We start from the raw sequence: 20,264 nt of genomic DNA, 5'->3' as shown, positions 1-20,264 counted from the left end.
AAAACCCATCACTGGCAATATTTGATACTTACATATTGGGCCGTTGACCAACAAGGACGCTGTATTTTTTCTGCAGGAGAGGCTAGGATAGCAGCTGATTTGTCACACAATGAACAGCTGATCTATTCCAAGGACGGCAGCTCAGTGCTCACCAGGACCCTTGCCAGCAGCCAAAATCTGGCAGGCTTCTGGCGCAGTGCTCACTTCAGGTACCGCCTCCGCAACTTTACTATACCTATTCGCTTGGTGGTGCGGTTAGTGTTTCCAGCTGGGTCTGTAAGTCTTATAAAGAAGGAAAGTATATATCTAGAGTGGTGTATAACTCAGGGGTGTAACTAAAGGGGAGCAGCTCCTGCAACCCCAACTACTACTTCACTCCCTGCGATAAAGAGGTCCATTCTTACGATCAGGTGTTTTTGTGGCTACACTTGTTGTAAATGTGGAGATTACAGTGGCCTCAATTCACGGAGCATTATCAAACGTTTATCAAACACTTTATCAAACGTTTGATAATTTACCTCATGGGAAAAATTTCATTTTAAATTCACTAAGGTGTTATATATTTATCGAATGTTTTACTGATAAAATGTTCAACAAATATATAACACCTTAGTGAATTCAAAATGAGATTTTACCCATGAGGTAAATTATCAAACGTTTGATAAACGTTTGATAATGCTCCGTGAATTGAGGCCAATGTCTTCACTTGTTTTAGGACCCTTGCAAGATGGGCCCCCAGGTTCCGAGGGTCACTAAGGGTAGGCAAGGGAAAGGGTGTGAATATTGGGGTGCCTTATGATTTGTAGTTACGCCGCTGCTCATGTAACAGTTTGCATTCTTGTACGATTCATGTATGCAGGTGTTTTCTTGAACTCTATTATGGGCTCAAACCCACTAGCAGCCTTTTCTAAGCGCTAGTTGATTTGAAAAAGCTCTTGCTAATGCAATGCTATGGGGGATTTTTTTTAAATCACATCGCTCCAGTGGGATCACACCCATAGCATTACATCAGCCAGAGCTTTTGAAATCACACAGCGCTCAGAAACGCGCTCCTAGTGGGTTCCATGCCTAACTGTTAGAGCACAGCCCGGGTACATTTTGCAGCTTGTGTACCCTCTCATACTTTATCTTTTGGTAAAGTTCCTCTTTACTTTCATGAATTTCATGCACTTCAGATGGTCACTTCTTAACTATGTTGATATAACAAATATTCAAACAACAAAAAGTATCTAAGGGCCCGTTTCCATTACACGCAGTGCAATGCGGCTACATAGACACCTCGCACCGCGGTTGTTCTGCAACCATTGTGCTGCAATCTCCCAATGCGGAAGTGACCCTATAGGTGCATCGCATCCCTTTCTTCAATGGAAAATGGCCCTAACCCTCCTATAGGCAAACTTTTTATTCTTTGTATATACAGTAAATACAAAAAGTACATCTTTATATAGAATTGGCAAGTGTCTCGGTGACCGTTTTTGTGCCTGTGCGAGTGTTTTTTAGCACTGCGCATGTGCAGGGACAAGACGCAGAGACACTGCCGACGGTGCCGAGAGCTGGAAGACGGGACCAGAAGGGGCAGGCGTGTGTGCGCACAGCAGGCATCACAGGGCGCGCGACGCGAAGTAATGACAGACCTAGCCTGTTTTTAAACAGGCTAAGGGGACTAGTTTTTATATAAAAGGTTTGTAAGACTATAGTTATTTCATTAGGGATATACTGTATTTGATACTACAAATATCACGGATATCCCTATCTGACCGACCCCTGGGGGAGATGACGCTTAATTGAGTTTAGTACTTTGCACAGTTGGTCGACCTATTTTATGTAGTAGTCAACAAAACAGAGCGGGAAGGAGAGACCAGAATAAGTTAGGGGCCGTGATCAGGATATGGAGAAGCGCAAAAGAGTAGACTTGAATCACAAGGTAAATGAGGAATAGCGAGAATTGGCAAGGCAGCCAGTTCAGACTCACATGGTCAAAGAACGGTCGTATACGGATAGCAGTATGTATGAGGAGCGAGTGCATATCTGTGTCCTCCACGTAGGGGAGGAGCTGGGAAAGGCTTGACATGGCCTCTTGGGTCACTATATGGTCGGGGTCCTCTCGGTCATCCATGGCATTGATCATGGAGGTGATGAGGTGAGATCCATGTTTGCGCACCTGAAGAGATAGAGACTAGTATGACTCACGATCTATGAAAACCTGCAACCTTTTCAAACCGAGCCACTTACCTTCTCCGGGTAGCCAGTTGCAATGTTCCCCAGGCCACGGACAGAAAGCATGCGCACCGTGACACTGCTGTCCTTCAGCCGACTGGTCATGTTTTCCATCAGAGGCTCCACGAAGACAAGTCCACTGAGGTCATTACTCTGCAGGAGCTGCATAGAGAAGACAATAGAGTGCGTGAAGTATGGCCCAATGTTAGTCAAGGAGCAGATAGGCTGACATCAAATGCTGATTCAGGTAATACCTTTAATGATGAAGTCTACATGGTTTATTGCAGGTTTTTGAAACTTTAAGAGAGTCTTCTTTAGGCATTGTACAGAACTGGAACAGAACAGTATAGTTTTAATCCAGTTTTGTAGAATGCCTGAAGAAGTTCCAAAGCTTGCAATAAGTGATGCACAGTTAGTCATTAAAAGGTATCACCTAAATGGTTTGTTGGCTTGATGTCAACATAGAGAGAGCCCCAAACAAAGAAGATGACCTCACTGTTGGAAAGATCTGAAAGACGGAGCATAGCCCTCCCCCCACGCACATTGGATGGAGAGATAAAAGGGAACACTCCGTACCCACCATTTAACTGGAGATCCCAGGAACACAGAATGACCCACAATGGATGAAGGGACCCTGGAAATCAAAGCTTGATGCTCACTATGGATGGGGAGATCCTGGGGACAGAGCACCCCCCGCCCCCCACCCCACCAAGACTGTGGAGAGCATAGTAGATTAGACTTTAGAGTTTAAAATAGATTCTCTGGTTTATTGGCAGCTAATGAGGAGCTTGACAGAGAGGAGGAACGAGTCGTGTTCAGTACAGATGAAGGGGATGTTAGCTGTTGAATATCGTCAATGATTTGCTAATTATTTTGGCTTGCATGCTAATCTAATGCAGCCTGGAACCAAACCAATCATATTCATCAGGAAGTGTTTAATTGGCCCATTTGTAAGTAGCCTACAAAGTGCATGAAATTTACATGCAGGCAGGAGTATTAGCATATAACAGCTGTATTCAGCATTGGAATACCGGCCGGCCGCTCTGGCAACTGCTGCAGTTTTCTTTGCACCTGTTTGATACATCAGCCCCGTGCTACACAGTCTCTCGTGACAGGCTGTGGCTTGTGCAGGGAGATCTGCGATATCTTTCAGCGGACTCCTGATCTAGCTTATAGGAAACATCCCTGCAGAGGTGAGGCAGAGCTGCTAACAGAATAAGATAATGCATGCAGCTATTAGCGAGGGCAGTCATCCCACTTCACTCACCGAGACCTCTAATAAAAGCCTCTGTAGAGTACACCTTGTCTTGGCTCATCTACCCCGAACACATCAGGAGGCCCCCCCCCCCCCCCCTTTCCTCCGCCTCTCCTCACTCCCATCGCAGCAACACTCAGAATGATTGTATTGTATTGTCTAGTTAAAAAAAAAGGAAAAAAAAGCGTGTGCTTTATTTTCAACCAACTACTATAGCCTAATATACTTGTTTAAAGAATACTCGAAGTGACATGATGAGATAGACGTGTTTGTACAGTGCCTAGCACACAAATAACTATGCGGTGTTCCTTTTTTTCTCTGCCTGAAAGAGTTAAATATCAGGTATGTAAGTGGCTGACTCAGTCCTGACTTCCTGACAGGAAGTGACTACAGTGTGACCCTCACTGATAAGAAATTCCCCTTTTTCCCTCTTTCTTGCTCTCGGAAGCCATTTTCTGCTAGGAAAGTGTTTTGTAGTTGGCATTTCTTATCAGTAAGGGTCACACTGTAGTCACTTCCTGTCTGAGTCAGGACTGAGTCAGCCGCTTACATACCTGATATGTAACTCTTTCAGGAAGAGAAAGAAAAAAGGAACACAGCCTAGTTATGTGTGTGCTAGGCACTGTACATACACATGTCTATCATAATGTCACATATTACGTTGGGTATCCTTTAAAAATAATCCCAAATATCTTTGTGTTTTATAATCATGTGACTTGCCCTGTTTTTTTTTTGTTTTTGTTTTTTGCAGAAAAACTTACCATAAGCCTCTCATCCTATTGACTGCAGCACCTCCTCATTTATAGTGGGAGAGAGGCTGAGTGGAAATTAAACAATACCCCCTTCCAGAATCCTGATTGGTAAACAGCCATGAACAATCCACTTGTGGCCACACACGGGGAAGCCAATTTATGTATCTGTATGTTTTTGGGATGTGAGAGTGCCCATAGGAAACCCTCGCAGACACTGGAAGAACATACAAATTTTGTGCAGATAGGATGGGATTTGAACCCGGGGACCCAGCGCTGCAAGGCGAGAGTGCTAACCACTACGCCACCGTACTTCACAGTTTGTGTGAATCCTGGGTCATTTGTAATTTTTTTGATGGATGGATTGTTACAACTTTCCAGGACAATAGTCCAACCGACTATTGTCCTGGAAAGTTGTAACAATCCATTAATCAAAAAAATTACAAATTAGCTCATGAAAAGTACCTACCATTCATTGTTCTGCTATTTAGGCAATATTTGTTATGTTAATCAGTAGTTAGGTGTTAAAATGACCATTCATCCCTGTCTTAATAGAACTAGCAATTTATAATAATTCCATAAAGCACAGTCTGCTAAGAAAGGCTACTTGGTGCCCCCCTCAAGCAGCTGCCAAACCCAGGCATCTGCTTGGTTTGTCTATTCCTAAAAACTGCCCTGGAAGCAGGCAACCCACTGGAAATAGGTTTGTTTTTTTCATGACTTAAGGTTTACTTTAAATGACCACTCCAGCGAAAAAAGTAAGCAGTTAAAATTTGACAGAACCAACAGGTTTTGGACTAGTCCATCTCCTCACAGGTGATTCTCAGGGTTTTCTGTGTTTTCAATAGCACCAGCCAGCCTCCCTACTCCCTTGCACACGGTTTTGGCAGTTAGACTTCGCAACTGCCATTGAGGAAGTACTTTTGAAGACAAACAAAACCCAGAGAATTCCCCATGAGATGGACTAGTCCAAAACCAGTCGGTTCTGTCAGATTTTACCACTTACTTTTTCGCTGTAGTGGTCCTTTAAGTTGTGTGGCGACTTCTGTACCGTAAAGCCGCATTGGGTTGAGATATCCACGTCTATACGTAACATATACTAACATTTTAGGTCTCCTCCAGATATATTAGAGATATGCTTAGGTGTGAACTACACAGAACAGAAACAACTTGATGTATGGCCGCTCTGGTCAGGGCTGGCGTCACTGTGTGTGTATTGTATGTAATGTAATTTAGGAAATGAGTTCTGGAGGTATCGGCGGAATGGGGGAGACGGGGGAGGGGGCTGGGGGTGATAAATGAGGCTCTGGGCCAGGTCCGCACACTCCAGCAGCAGATAACTGCTCAGCTACTCGTGTTACAGATCCGTTTCCAGCCGTCCAGGGACAGACGCTGGACACCATGATGGATTTTTCCATAAACTCTGGACGGTCTGCCAGGCCTCCGCTCAGCGCTGATGCAACTTGTGTGTTATGCTGGAAAGTTCTGGGCTGTGGAGGGTAGAGCCCCCTGCATCTCTCTACTGCGGTATAATATGGTCATACAGAATAAATCACTACCTAAAGGCAGACATTGAGGGGTTCATAATTGGAGGAGATAGAGCTGTGAAGGCACATCCTAAATCAGAAATGACCCATATAGACGTCTCATACTGGCAGCCAGGGCTGATTGCTACCTAGTGACACCAGCTACAGTGGACGGCCTGCTGCCCCGCTTCCTTGGCCCCAGGAGGTGGCCTGCTGCCCAGCTTCCTTGGCCCTAGGAGGTGGCCTGCTGCCCCGCTTCCTTGGCCCATGGAGGTGGCCCATTGCCCCGTTTCCTTGGCCCACAGAGGAGGCCCGCTGCCCCGCCTCCTTGGCCCCAGGAGGTGGCCCGCTGCCCCGCTTCCTTGGCCCCAGGAGGTGGCCCGCTGCCCCGCTTCCTTGGCCCCAGGAGGTGGCCCGCTGCCCCGCTTCCTTGGCCCCAGGAGGTGGCCCGCTGCCCCGCTTTTTTGGCCCCAGGAGGTGGCCCGCTGCCCCGCTTCCTTGGCCCCAGGAGGTGGCCCGCTGCCCCGCTTCCTTGGCCCCAGGAGGTGGCCTGCTGCCCCGCTTCCTTGGCCCCAGGAGGTGGCCTGCTGCCCCGCTTCCTTGGCCCCAGGAGGTGGCCTGCTGCCCCGCTTCCTTGGCCCCAGGAGGTGGCCTGCTGAACCACTTCCTTGGCCCACGGAGGTGGCCTGCTGCCCCGCTTCCTTGGCCCACGGAGGTGGCCTGCTGCCTCGCTTCCTTGGCCCCAGGATGTGGCCTGCTGCCCAGCTTCCTTGGCCCCAGGAGGTGGCCTGCTGCCCAGCTTCCTTGGCCCCAGGAGGTGGCCTGCTGCCCCGCTTCCTTGGCCCCAGGAGGTGGCCTGCTGCCCCGCTTCCTTGGCCCCAGGAGGTGGCCTGCTGCCCCGCTTCCTTGGCCCCAGGAGGTGGCCTGCTGCCCCGCTTCCTTGGCCCCAGGAGGTGGCCTGCTGCCCCGCTTCCTTGGCCCACGGAGGTGGCCTGCTGCCCCGCTTCCTTGGCCCACGGAGGTGGCCTGCTGCCCCGCTTCCTTGGCCCACGGTGGTGGCCTGCTGCCCCGCTTCCTTGGCCCCAGGAGGTGGCCTGCTGCCCCGCTTCCTTGGCCCCAGGAGGTGGCCTGCTGCCCCGCTTCCTTGGCCCCAGGAGGTGGCCTGCTGCCCCGCTTCCTTGGCCCCAGGAGGTGGCCTGCTGCCCCGCTTCCTTGGCCCCAGGAGGTGGCCTGCTGCCCCGCTTCCTTGGCCCCAGGAGGTGGCCTGCTGCCCCGATTCCTTGGCCCACGGAGGTGGCCTGCAGCCCCGCTTCCTTGGCCCACGAAGGTGGCCTGCTGCCTCGCTTCCTTGGCCCACGGAGGTGGCCTGCTGCCCCGCTTCCTTGGCCCACGGAGGTGGCCTGCTGCCCCGCTTCCTTGGCCCACGGAGGTGGCCTGCTGCCCCGCTTCCTTGGCCCACGGAGGTGGCCTGCTGCCCCGCTTCCTTGGCCTACGGAGGTGGCCTGCTGTCCCACTTCCTTGGCCCACGGAGGTGGCCTGCTGCCTCGCTTCCTTGACCCTTATTCACCATCATCAGCAACTATGGCCAACAGCTATTCAGCAGAGAGGCACAAACTCCCTCCCACAGGCTGTCAACCGTGATCTAACTCACGCTGCCTCAGCTGATCATCAGTTGTGTGTACAGCGGCTCCCGACTGCCGCTCCGCAAGTAAACTGCTTGATGCATCAACTTAGCCAATAGATTTCCAACTCCTATGTGCACTCCGCTCCCCCGCGTGACGTCATGTATGCACCACTCTGCCGTCCCTCCCCCCCACCCATCATAGCAAAAGAACGCATTGTAAGCTACACAGCAGACATGCGTCTGTACAGGCCGGCCCAGCGACGTCGCCCAAGAGCATCAGGTCCCGACTCCAGACAGGAGACATCAGTCAAAGGTGCGTGCACAATTTACATTATTGTTATCTAAGAGTAAATTTACCATCCATTAAAAAGCAGCAGAGGTGGTGATCTTAAAGTGTAAAGGTCGGGCATAAAATCAAAATCCAATTCTTTTTTTTAATCTGGTAATAAAGATGCTAACCAGGCAAACCAAAAGTTAAAATCACTATTACTTTTCTTGTTGATAAATGATCATTCCCCAGTTTACCTGACTCTTATTTGGTACACACAAAATTTGGTACGCACAAAGGAAGTTGCAGGGCATGCTGGGTTGTCCTTTTTTGCTTCTCTACTTTCTCCCAAACTTAACTAATGCTGCCTGATTGGCTGAAGCCTCTTTCCCTCCTGTTTTCTCCTCCCACACCTCTGTTCCTCTCTGATTGGCCAATATTTCTCATGCTGAGACAATGCACTTTCTATAGTGGAGAGCGGGCAATGCATACACAATCAGGCAGAGGAGATTAAGGGAGGAAATTACATCAGGATTGGCTTCAAAATAGCCTCGCTTAAAATAGGAAATGCTAAGAGGGATTTTCTCTTTTTTTACTGTAGAAAAATCACTAAAATAAAAATGTGGACAGTGCAATACATGTTATGCAAGTAGAGCAAGTATGTGTTTTTTTTCTGAGACAGTATGGCTGACAGCTCCTCTTTAACATCCATACTAAATGAGAACATATATAACCTCATTTGTAAATACGCAAAAATAAAGTGGTTTGTTAAATCGGTTTGTTGGACGTTTCAGTCGTGTGCAAAAATGTATCCAAACAACCACAGTGAGCAATCGGTATTGGGAATTTTGCATGATCTGTTCAACGGATTTGGGGCAGATATTGTGCAGTCGGCCACGTGTGTACAATGTCATTTGAACTACATTGTTCTACTGAATGCGCAAGTGTTATGCTTGAGTGCACAGTAATAACATGAGCTGGTCATTTGCAATATCGGTGTACGGAAACGACAAGTCTTTCCAACAATGTCGTCGGTAAAGTCATTTTCCGCAACTTTGGCCGCCTGTTTACCACCATTTTTGTTGGCCATATGTACAGACTTTTGAAAGGTCAAAACAGGTCAAGCAGCTTTCCAGCAGGGAGGTCTAATTAATTGCCCTTGTGTTTTAATAATATTATTTCCAGTATTTCTCCTGTCAGACTCAAAGCACTTGCGAGGCAGCCACTAGAGCGCACTCTGTAGGTAATAGCAGTGTTAGGGAGTCTTGCCTAAGGTCTCCTTACTGAATAGGTGCTGGCTTACTGAAATAGGAAGAACCGAGATCTGAACCTTGGTCACCTGTGTCAGAGGCAGAGCCCTTAACCAGTACACTATCACATATTTTGAACAAAACACAATTCACCTGAGAGGATCAGTATCACTTTTGCTCTAAATCTAAACATGTTGCAGGAGCGCAGCAGCCGACTACAGACAACTAGTTTGAGCTAGAGGGCCTCCTGCAGCCTCTAGCCATTGTCTGCCACATCACTGTCACCTCTCCAATTACTACAGAGAGCAGGACATGATATCCGGAGGCAACACACTGCTCTGATGGTCGGTTTGAGCTTCTCCCCTCCATCACTGCCAGGAGAACAATAATATTCCAGCAGAGAATTAGCATGAGGAGGGAGAGGGGGAGCAGGATTCCACACAGAACCGCTGACCACCAACTTACATCACTGAGGAACAAAGCCAAAGCATCCGATTACTGCCGAATGCCAAATACTGACTACTTCACCACCACAGAACTCTGCCGGAGGAGTGACCCCTTCACTGCCAGGCCCAGCGCGAAACCCCTTCACTACCGAACGCCAAATACAGACTACTTCACCCCCATTAGTCTCCGCTGCCGAATGCCAAATACCGGCTACTTCACTACCTGAGCCCTCCGCTGGAGGAGCGACCCTTTCACTGCCAAACACCAAATACTGGCTACTTCACCAAAACAGCTCTCCGCCGGAGGAGCGACCGCTTCACTGCCAGGCCCAGCGCTGAACCCCTTCACTGCCGTACACTAAAATACAGACTACTTCACCACCACAGGACTCCGCTGCAGGTGCGACCGCTTCACTGCCGGGCCCAGCGCCTAACCCCTTAACTGCCGAACGACAAATACCGGCTACTTCACCCCACAGGGCTCCGCTGGAGGAGCGACCCCTTCACTGCCGAATGCCAAATACCGGCTACTTCACCACCACAGGCCTCCGCCGGAGTGACCCCTTCACTGCCAGGCCCAGCGCTGAACCCCTTCACCAAATACTGACTACTTCACCACCACAGTGCTCCGCTGGAGGAGCGACCCCTTAACTGCCGAACACCAAAAAGTGACTACTTCACCACCACAGCTCTCCGCCGGAGGAGGGACACCTTCACTGCCAGGACCCAGTGCCTACCACTCCCTGCCGGGGCCCAACGCCCGCTCCAAGACTGCCTGGGCCCAACGCCCGGGCCCAAGGCTGCCGGGGCCCAACGCCCGGGCCCAAGGCTGCCGGGGCCCAATGCCCGCCCCAAGGCTGCCGGGGCCCAACGCCCGCCCCAAGGCTGCCGGGGCCCAACGCCCGCCCCAAGGCTGCCGGGGCCCAACGCCCGCCCCAAGGCTGCCGGGGCCCAACGCCCGCCCCAAGGCTGCTGGGGCCCAACGCCCGCCCCAAGGCTGCTGGGGCCTAACGGCAACCTATTCACTACCAGGCCGCAGTGCCAACTCTTTCACTACCAGGGCCAGCACATCCATTCACTGCCTGACACATGGACTGTTATGATATTTGTTATATGTACTGACCAATTTTAAAGGCTATAAATAAAATCTACGTTTTACAAATCCCACTGTGCTGAATTTGCTACGGAGCTGTCAAAACTTTACTTTATGTACAAGTTCTTTGCCTGTATGTAACATTATATGAAGGGGCAGTATATATATATATATATATATATATATATATATATATATATATATATATATATATATATATATATATATATATATATATATATATACTACATATTGTAAACTAACTGTGCTTTGTGGAAAACCTATTTGTGATCTCACCAAGAGTCACACAACAGGTTTGTTTCTCAATCCTAACAGTCTCTGCAGTCAGTGGATTAAAACTCAGAACAGGAGTGACCTTAGCTAGCTCCTTGTTTATGAGGCGAGCCTCGAGGTGTGAGGAAGGTGGTGTGTAAGTTGCCCCCTAGATGGCATGTGTTAATGACAGAGCATGTAATGGCCTACAAAGTGCCACTGTTCTCCTCACAGAACCGGCGCAGTCTGGAGTCGCTGGAAATGGGCCACAAAAGTGAATGGAATGTTCTTGAATTCTGGTGATTGGCATTTTTGTTCTACAAAGAGACTGGATGGAGGACTCTTGGGAATCTCAGAACAACGAGTTTTGCTTTCAGAAATTCTGATGAGACCTGAAGGATACTCAAAGTGAGTGAAGTACAGAGGAAGCCATTGCTCACTTACATTAACATGAACCTGAAGTGAGAAGAATATGGAGGCCGGGATATAGATTTGTTTTATTTTTTAACAATATCAGTTGCCTGGCAACCCTGCTAATCTCTTTGGCTGTGGTTGTGTCTTAATCACACACCTGGAACAAGCATGTGCATGAAGGACAAGTGAGGTGACTAAAACTTTACCTACCTGGTCCCCTACAAATCATGCGTGTCGCTCGCCACAGCTCCAGTCCTCATCCGTCTCCCGGCGGCAGCCACTGAAGTATCACCGACCCTCAATGGGTTGGAGTCTTCTGTGCATGCGCGAGTGCGCGCAGCAGTGTGCGAGTGCGCGCAGCAGTGTGCGAGTGCGCGCAGCAGTGTGCGAGTGTGCGCAGCAGTGTGCGAGTGTGCGCAGCAGTGCGCTCCTGATGATGCGGGTGCACGCCTGCGCAGAAGATGTCGACTCATTGGGTGACGATAGTTCAGAGGATACCAGAGGGAGACAGGAGAAGACGGGAGCTGTGATGAAGGACACGTGACTTGTAGGGGCTGGAAGAAGCCCCAGGTAAGTAAAGATAGTTTTAGTTAGTAGGATAACAGTAATGCATGTTTATGATACATAAAATATGGCCAGTTACTGTAGCCTGTGTCCGTGCTTGCTCTCCTGTTTAAAAAGACTCAGCCTTATTTCTTCTATCCTATAAGTTCCTATACCTGTTCTAATGCAATATATCTTACTGCAGCCTTTCCTAGTTGCACAGTGGCTGTATTATCTCTGTTATATAATCTAATCTTCTTTCCGTTGTCAGCATTGTCGGCTCAGGCAGGAATGTGCTGCTCTGCTGCGATAGGTAGAAGTTATACACACCCTCTCCACGCCCCCTCCAGGCTCTGTATAAGTCACAGACTGAGCTTCTCTCAGCCTATCACATGCTGGCTAGCAGCCATGTTTTTTGTTTGTAAACACTGCCTAAAACTGGCAATTACAAGCCAGGATTGCAGCAGGGAGTGGCAGAAACAGCACAGAGGGGCCCAGGAGAACATAATGAATAGAATGGTATGCTTTTTATGGTAAGAATTTTAGAGTACAGATTCTTTTTAACTACTAAATGACTGCTCCGATAGTCCTTAAGTGGTTAAGTGAACACTAATCTATGTTCACGCAAAATGTTTAATACTACCCTCCTATTTATTCATACTCATCTATCATGGTAGCCAGAGGGCGCACTTTTAGCCACATCCTGCATGCAGTCATTTAACCTGTATGGTTTGCGCCAAAAGGCATGATTCAGAGTGACAAATATCCCCACAAGTGTGCCTTTCCAGAAAGATGCTCAGAGGAAAGAGGAAACCAATAGATTTATTTTCCACCGGCCATTCCTGCAAGAGCCACAGAGAAAGCTGCCAAGAACAGGAATATGAACAAGATCTAATAGTGCATACAGTGTCTTGTGTCACGTCATTATTAGTTTAGATGCTATAGATCACACCTGGGCCCTTATTCAATTCACATTTTCTCTAAAGTTTTCTCCTAGGAGATAATTTTTCATTTTCTGTTTAAAATAAGTTTACAGCCCTCTGCTATTGAAGAAGTACCAAAAAGTAAGAGAAAAAGTGCCATCAGCATTATTCTGAGTATTTTCTTGCTTGCTGGTGGCTTAAAGAGAACTTAAACCGAATGGGGGGGGGGGGGGGGATTCACTCACCTGGGGCTTCTACCGACCCCCTGCAGCTGCCCTGTGCCTGCGCAGTACTCACCGATCCACTGCTTGCACTTAGTTTCATTCTTGCTGACTGGCTAGTCAATGGCCACTGCGCCTGCGCGATACTGACTGCGTGCATCCTCAATCACGCTCCCACTGCCGGGAGCGTGATCGAGGGCGGGGGTGGCCAGGACCACGCAGGTGCAGTTGGCAAGAATGAAACTAAGTGGCAGCAGAGCCGTGCCGTCGCAGTGGCCATCCACAGGGCTGAATCGTCAAGAACAAAACTCAGGGGCACCGGAGACTTGATTTGTGACGGTGAGGGCATGGGGCGGCTGCAGGGGGATGGTAGAAGCCCCAGGTAAGTGAAACTTTTTTTCCCCCGATTCAATTTAGGTTCCCTTTAAAATGCATGTTACTGATAAGGTGTAAAAATATCATCTAGGAGAAAACTTAGGAAAAAAAGTGAATTGAAAGCGCCCTAGGCCCATATGCAATGAACGCTTTTCTCCTGGGTGATATTTTTAAACTTGTCAATAAAATTCCTTTTAAAGAGACTCTGAAGTCTCCTAAAATTCCACTTTTTATTCAACATTTAACTTCAGCACTATAAGCCAAGGTAAAACGCCGCATCCCCGCAGCAGGAAGCGGTTTAGAAACCCACCAAATCCCCTGGGCTAAACGCGGGGACCGCTTCCTAGTAGAGGCAGAGCTTAGGGCTGTAGCTTTGCCTCTACTCCTATCAATCCCCGCCTTCTCCCGCCCCTCTCAGTCTTCCTCCACTGAGAGGGGCGGGAGAGAGGCGGAGATCTGCGGAAGATTGACACGAATGGAGGCAGAGCTGCAGCTCAAAGGTCTGCCTCCCCGGGCAGCAAAATTCACGACCAGAAAAGTCATGGATTTTTACTCCGGTGTTTAGGGGGTTTGTAAACCGATTTCTGCCGCGGGGATGTGGCGTTTTACCTCGGCTTATAGTGCTGAAGTTAAATGTTGAATAAAAAGTGGGATTTTAGGAGACTTCAGGGTTTCTTTAAGCCACTAGAAAGCAAGAAAATACTCAAAATAATTTTGATATTACTTTTTAATTTACTTTTTGGTCCTTTTTTAGTTGAAAAGTGCTGGAAAGCTATTTTGAATAGAAAATGAAAAATTGTCTACTAGGAGTAAACTAGCGAGTCTACTAGTGAGTGCAGACGGGATGGGCAGATCTTTGGGTCAGGATTAGAACCATACTTTGAAAGACAGGATCACTGCATAAAGGACCTGAAAGAAGCATTAAGATAGGGAACTGTATGATGCAAAGACTGTGCAAAGAAAGGAGATGCAGGGCAATTTTGAGGCCGGTTGCACACCTAATATTAGCGGTGCACCACAGAAATCAGCCTTCATATGACCCTGCGCTACGGTGTGCTGACAGGGTCATATGCATGATTGCGCTGCCCCCGACTATTGATGTACTCCCTGCTGGGCAGGAAAGTAGGTCACTAGGATTCCAGCTGTTCTGTGCGGGCGCGCCACAGTGCACCGCGCCCCCCTCGTGCATACCGCCTGCGCTGCCCATTGGCTTGCAGTAGGCACAGATCATGTGGTAACGTGCTGCAGCCTTTGCGTTAGCATTGCATCAATTTGGATACTTCGAGCGCACTGCGTTGCATCACGTGAAGACTGCAAATCTCCATAGAATTGCATGGTCCGTGCGGCGGGGAAGCGTAATGCAATGTGATGCAGTGTGCAAGGGGCCTAAGAAAGCAGAATAGGATCCATTCAGCCAAAAAGATCACTAGCCCCCATCCAGCCTTTTCTGCAGGACCTGTAGAGCAGCAGGTGATGTCACTCCCATCCAAGTGGACCACACTACTCGTCTCTGCACCTGCCAGGGTTTGACACTGCCCTGGGCCACGCCTCCTTCCCACGGGGAGCAGGAGAGAGGTTGACTGTCAAACAAACCTCATCCGCTCTCAAGAAACCATGTGCAGAACAAATTGGCCCACCCATGGCCACGCCCCCTCCGATAGTGAACAATGGGAGGGCAACATGAAAGGCCAAGACAGAAATGTGTCCACCCATCTCCACAAGACATCGGTCCCCAGGCTGGAAGCATCCTTGCTTTAGGTTAGTTGGGCCTGCGATCTACAATCTCTCTCACACCTTGACGCCCCCCCAGCATATTTCACAGAGCCCCTTTTCTAACCTGTGCCAGGAAAGCGGTTGCTGTAATGCGCTGATATTCGTACACGTTGCTCTGAGCAGCCTGCAGACTTTTTATGACCACCGCGAGTTTGGGAGCCGCATAGCGCACCATGGAACTGTGGAGAGAACAGAACGCGTCAGAAGAGGAAACGTGTGTGACAGAGCAAAACAGAGACAAGGAGAGGTGCGTCTTGCCTGTCTCCATCCTCATAAACACATTAACAAATATATCATGCATGAAAGGCAAAACAGCAGGTTTTTAAAGAGGAACTGTAGTGAATAATGATTTTTTTTTTTTACAATATTGTTTAGTCAGTGTCACCACGATTTACATTATGAAATTTATCACAGACGACAGGTTTAATCCTGTCAACAAACTTCAAATGGTTCGCACTTAATAAAGGTTCCTTTATTTAGGACATATACAGTATAAAACAACGCTGACATTTTTTATTTTAATAAATAAATATCGCTTGTCTTATTTTCTTGAAAACTCCACTTGCTGGTCTGACTGGAAAGATTTGGAAGTTAAATAAAGGTTTCCTTTTGCCGCGGTGTAGTAAATAGGAAAGGCCAATAAGATGCCAATAATGTAAAAAAAAAAAGTTAATTTTACACAGTATTAATACCGAGCTGCATAAACATGCATAAAATCTGCATCATCTCAAAATTATTAGCATCTTGTTGACCAGGTCTAATAGTAGAGAAGAGAAGAGTATTCTGTAGAGCTGTGCTGTCCAACTTCATGGGCAGGGGGTGTGTCTAGCAGCAGATTTTTTGGCTGGAGGTGGCAGAGCATCAATGCCCCGGCTTTGAGGGGCAGAGCAAAGTGCAAAAAAAGAGGAGGGCCTGCCAGAGGAGGGGAATTGGCACAAAACAATTGTCCAGGCAAGTGAATGTGGCCCGGGGTGCCACGTCCGGATCCCGCCAGTTGTACAGCCCTACTGTAGAGAACATCAGGGCCTCATTATCCATTACCAAGGCTAGAATCTGCCTCTGTCATTTAAAGAGACACTGAAGCGAAAAAAAAAACTATGATATTATGATTTGTATGTGTAGTACAGCTAAGAAATAAAACATTAAGATCAGATACATCAGTCTAATTGTTTCCAGCACAGGAAGAGTTAAGAAACTCCAGTTGTTATCTCTATGCAAACAAGCCATTAACTCTCTGACTAAGTCTTAAGGCCCATACAAACGTCGGATTTTTGCGAACGACCCGTCGTTCGCACGTCAAATCCGGCGTGTGTACAGACTATCGTTCGGGTGATAAGACTGAAAAACAGACTTATCACCCGAACGATAGTCTGTACACACGCCGGATTTGACATGCGAACGACGGAACGTTCAAACGACGTGTTGTTCGCAAAAATCCGATGTGTGTATGGGCCTTTAGTCGTGGAGAGGGCTGTTATCTGACTTTTATTATCTCAACTGTAAGTGAACTGTTTACTTTTTCTCTGCTAGATGAGAGGTCATTACTTCACAGACTGCTCTGAAAGACTCATTTTGAATGCTGAGTGTTGTGTAATCTGCACATAATATAGAATGATGCAATGTTAGAAAAAACACTATATACCTGAAAATAAAAGTATGAGAATATTTTCTTTGCTGCTAATCTTCTAGTAATTATTCATAGTACACAACCAATTCACTATATCATATTTTTTTTTTTGCTTCAGTGTCTCTTTAAAGGTGACAATACATTACTCTATGTTCCTGCTCAATGGACCACTCAATTTGATCATTTTATCTGATCGGCAGAGAACGGATTATATTCCATTCTGCTCAATCAATGGAAATTGGCCGATATCTCCCCAAATCTACTTGTTCAAGCAGGATGGAAAATATTGGTCATGCGTAAAAGGAATTCGCTAATGTTCACATGATTTCACTTGACACGGAATCAAATTTTAGTTTCAGGAGCAGCATACACGCAAAATGCGCCGGGGCAATATGGGAGCAGGATGAAGCCAATTAACGGCTCACCCTGCTCCTGCAAAAGGCCCGGCGGCTTTAATTACTTTTCCCCCTCCAGGCCACCATGGACACCGGGGAAAGACGGAATGTGGCTGCCAGCAGTCGGCCAAATTACGCTGTTTTTAATGTAAATTATGGCTTTTGACAGTGCCCAAATTACTGTCTGAGTGAAGCTACAGGCATAACTCACATTACAGCCTATGGCTGTGCATGGTGTGCCCAGGTTCCCCAGCGCCATTTTGTTTTATTCAGAGCATGGAGGCACAACATTATTCAGTGAAGGAGAATCCCCCAGATCTCGCTTGCAGTGTGTGGGCCACTAGTCCAGTGATGGCTAACCTTGGCACTCCAGCTATGACAAAACGACAAATCCCATCATGTCTCTGCCTCCCCGAGTTATGCTTAGAGCTGTCAGAGTATTGCAATGCCTCATGGGACTTGTAGTTCCACCACAGCTGGAGTGCCAAGGTTAGCCATCACTGCCCTAGTCGATTCACTCTCAATATATCACACTGTTGTTGATCACCCAATAAAGTAGATCGTTTAATCTCTCAGTGGAAAATCGAAAAATGTATGGACACCTTAGGAGACCGATTTACTGCAACGGTAAACGGATATTCACTTCTGCACAAAATCTACCAATCAAGCCAGCAGATGGACCTAAAAACAGTCGAACATTTATTTTATTTTAAGTGCTAAATTTAGAAAAAACAAAAGCAGACTTTATGCTGTTCTGGGATATCAATATACAGTATGTCACTTTATTATATAATCCAAGTTGGTTAAAACATATCTAATTCATTATCCTACATCTATAGGTAATACCATAACAATCATTATCCAATGCAGTATGCTCAGCAATATGGTTATAATATTACCATGTAGTATTCTGTGAAAACAAAAACAAAGTACAATAGTCCATATACAATTCATAATAAAAATATGCAATAAATTCATATACTGTACCCATAAATAAATAGTGCAAAGTTCCAAGTGTGCAAACAATGGAGTACTGTGGCTCAGTGAGGTGTATAATCAGGGGAAAGGGTAAGAGCCACTGCAGGGGATAGTAAGTGATATCCTGAGTGATGAGAGGGAGGAGCCATCCCCAAGATGGGCTCCACCAGTATCACAGAGCTTCCTTCTTCTGAAGAAGCAGCAGTGTGCTGTGATACTGGTGGAGTCTATCATCATCAAGAGCAACTGCAGGGGATAATCCATAATATCCTGGGTGATGAGAAGGAGGAGACATCCCCAAGATGGGCTTCACCAGTATCGCTGCACACTGCTGCTTCTTCAGGAGAGGAAAGCTCTCTCTCCATCTTGAGGACTGGAGGGCTTCTCAATCACTTTATCAACCAATCCCCATTTGATCAGTCATCCTGGGGGGAGTGTTTGATACATTTTTAAACATTCAGATATGCAAATTTGCACTTTGTGAAGTTCCCCATCTGGTTACTACAATACAACTTCTGATTGGTTGAAAGACGTAGAGGGGTTGGTCTGAGATGGTTTAACTAGAACATTGACACACTTTGTTATCATATAGTGCGGTTGGAAGCTTGAAGTAGAACTCAGACACAGTATATGATGTTTTTATCTTTGCAGATGCCTTATTATTGACATTTTAAGAAGATTTGAACAAAGTTTCCCACCTTCGGGATGGACCTACCATGAAGCTACCTGAATCACATGATTTTAGGCAGCAAAATCTAGGGGGCGATGTTTGGATCTAATTTTGGGCCACCTGGTGCGTGCCTCCACTCCGCTCTCCCGCCCACCTTCCTGGCACACACACTACCCTCCTCATCCATGCATCCCCGTCCTCATTCAATCGGTGGAACCTGCCGCCCTTCCCTATGACATAAGCAGCTTGAGGTGTCGATATATGCTTGGTATTGAGGTCTGATAGGTAACTGCTATTGACTGAGTGCAGCGATTGGCCAAATCACTGTCATAGTCCCGCCTGCGAGACAGTCGGCACCAGATAGCAAAGTGGGTAGCGGTCGGCTGTGATTGGCTTGACTGGTGCCAGCAAACCGGCCTGATAAAAAGCTTCCCCTTTGACTGGCCATAGTGATCTCTCGCCGGTGATTGGGTTTCCTCCAAAGTTTGCTTCTGGCAGCAGAAAGTCTAGAACCATCCCTGGTTCCCTGAGGGACAATATACCCCTGTTGATCCAGAGACAGATCCAACAAGTCGGACTGCCCATTGGTGCTAGCCAGATGGAACTTCAATTAAATATAATCTACCACAATGTTCTCATTTTCCAGACTGAGCTTACCTGCTAAGTGATGCTACTCCCAGGTAATGGGTCTCCTCCTTCTTTATGTTCTCCCATCCTCCATCAGCTTCTACACTCCGTATCACCTCATCATTGCCTCCCCGTGCCAACAAGAACTTCAGAGCATCAACTGCACAGCTGTCAGAAGAGAACATCGGCACGCAAGAGAATGTGCGTTGTTGACATTTTTATTAGGATTCATTGTTTTATGGAATCTGACATATTTTCATTAGATTTAATGTTATTATTGAATTAACAGATAATATATTGAAGAGGAACTATAGTAAAAAGAACAATGAATACATTTTTTTTTTTTACAATATTAATTTATAAACTACTTAGTTTTTGCTGGTTGTAAAATCTTTCCTCACCCCGATTTACATTTGGAAATTTATGACAGGTGGCGACATCTATAGCCGTGTCAGGTGCAGCTCTGTGGAAGGTTTGGTTACTGAGAGTTCCGAAGCCAGTACAAAATATATCTGGTCTCCCAGAATGCTCTGGGGTGGAGAATTCCATGTAGCCAATCAGCCTTGGCTAAACATCAAGCTACATAAACATAAACGGGGCTACATACCAATATACAGATATAAGAATTCTTTCTCATGCTGAAACCAGGAAACATTACAGTAAAAGTGGGTATCCTGAATAATTTACTGCATTCTACTACAGTAAAAACTCATTATAGTAAACTATGATATAGTAAACTTCTGGATATAGTAAACTCAGTCCTCAGGTCCCAGCAAATACACCAATGTATGACCAATTCTGATATAGTAAACTTCTGATATAGCAAACTGCTTTTCTTGGTCCCTTGGAGTTTACTATAGAGAGATTCTACTGTATATGTTACAGTGCATCTTTAAATCAAGCAGTATATGGTTAACTTTACTATAAATGGTAGACATGACAGCATCTTAAAACAGAGATAAACATCAGTACTGATTAAGGCACTAGTGAATGGAGCTACATTTTAAAGGACAACTG

General features: G+C 47.0%; 1 protein-coding gene across 4 annotated transcripts in view; it reads right to left on the bottom strand.

Moving 5' to 3' along the window:
- The window catches only part of MROH1 (maestro heat like repeat family member 1), a 228,522-nt gene that overhangs the window by 14,329 nt on the left and 193,929 nt on the right, over nucleotides 1-20,264 (bottom strand). For all 4 annotated transcript variants that reach the window (XM_068237842.1, XM_068237840.1, XM_068237843.1 and 1 more), the window contains 4 exons: nucleotides 19,278-19,415; nucleotides 15,015-15,129; nucleotides 2,233-2,379; nucleotides 1,973-2,161 (listed from right to left, as the gene is read on the bottom strand). In XM_068237842.1, the coding sequence (XP_068093943.1) occupies nucleotides 1,973-2,161; nucleotides 2,233-2,379; nucleotides 15,015-15,129; nucleotides 19,278-19,415 (589 nt within the window). The remainder of the gene's footprint in view (nucleotides 1-1,972; nucleotides 2,162-2,232; nucleotides 2,380-15,014; nucleotides 15,130-19,277; nucleotides 19,416-20,264) is intronic.

Source organism: Hyperolius riggenbachi, chromosome 5 (genome assembly GCF_040937935.1).
Source record: "Hyperolius riggenbachi isolate aHypRig1 chromosome 5, aHypRig1.pri, whole genome shotgun sequence".
Taxonomy (NCBI): Eukaryota; Metazoa; Chordata; class Amphibia; order Anura; family Hyperoliidae; genus Hyperolius; species Hyperolius riggenbachi.
Note: the sequence above shows the minus strand (reverse complement) of the source record. Positions and strands in the feature narration are given on the sequence as shown.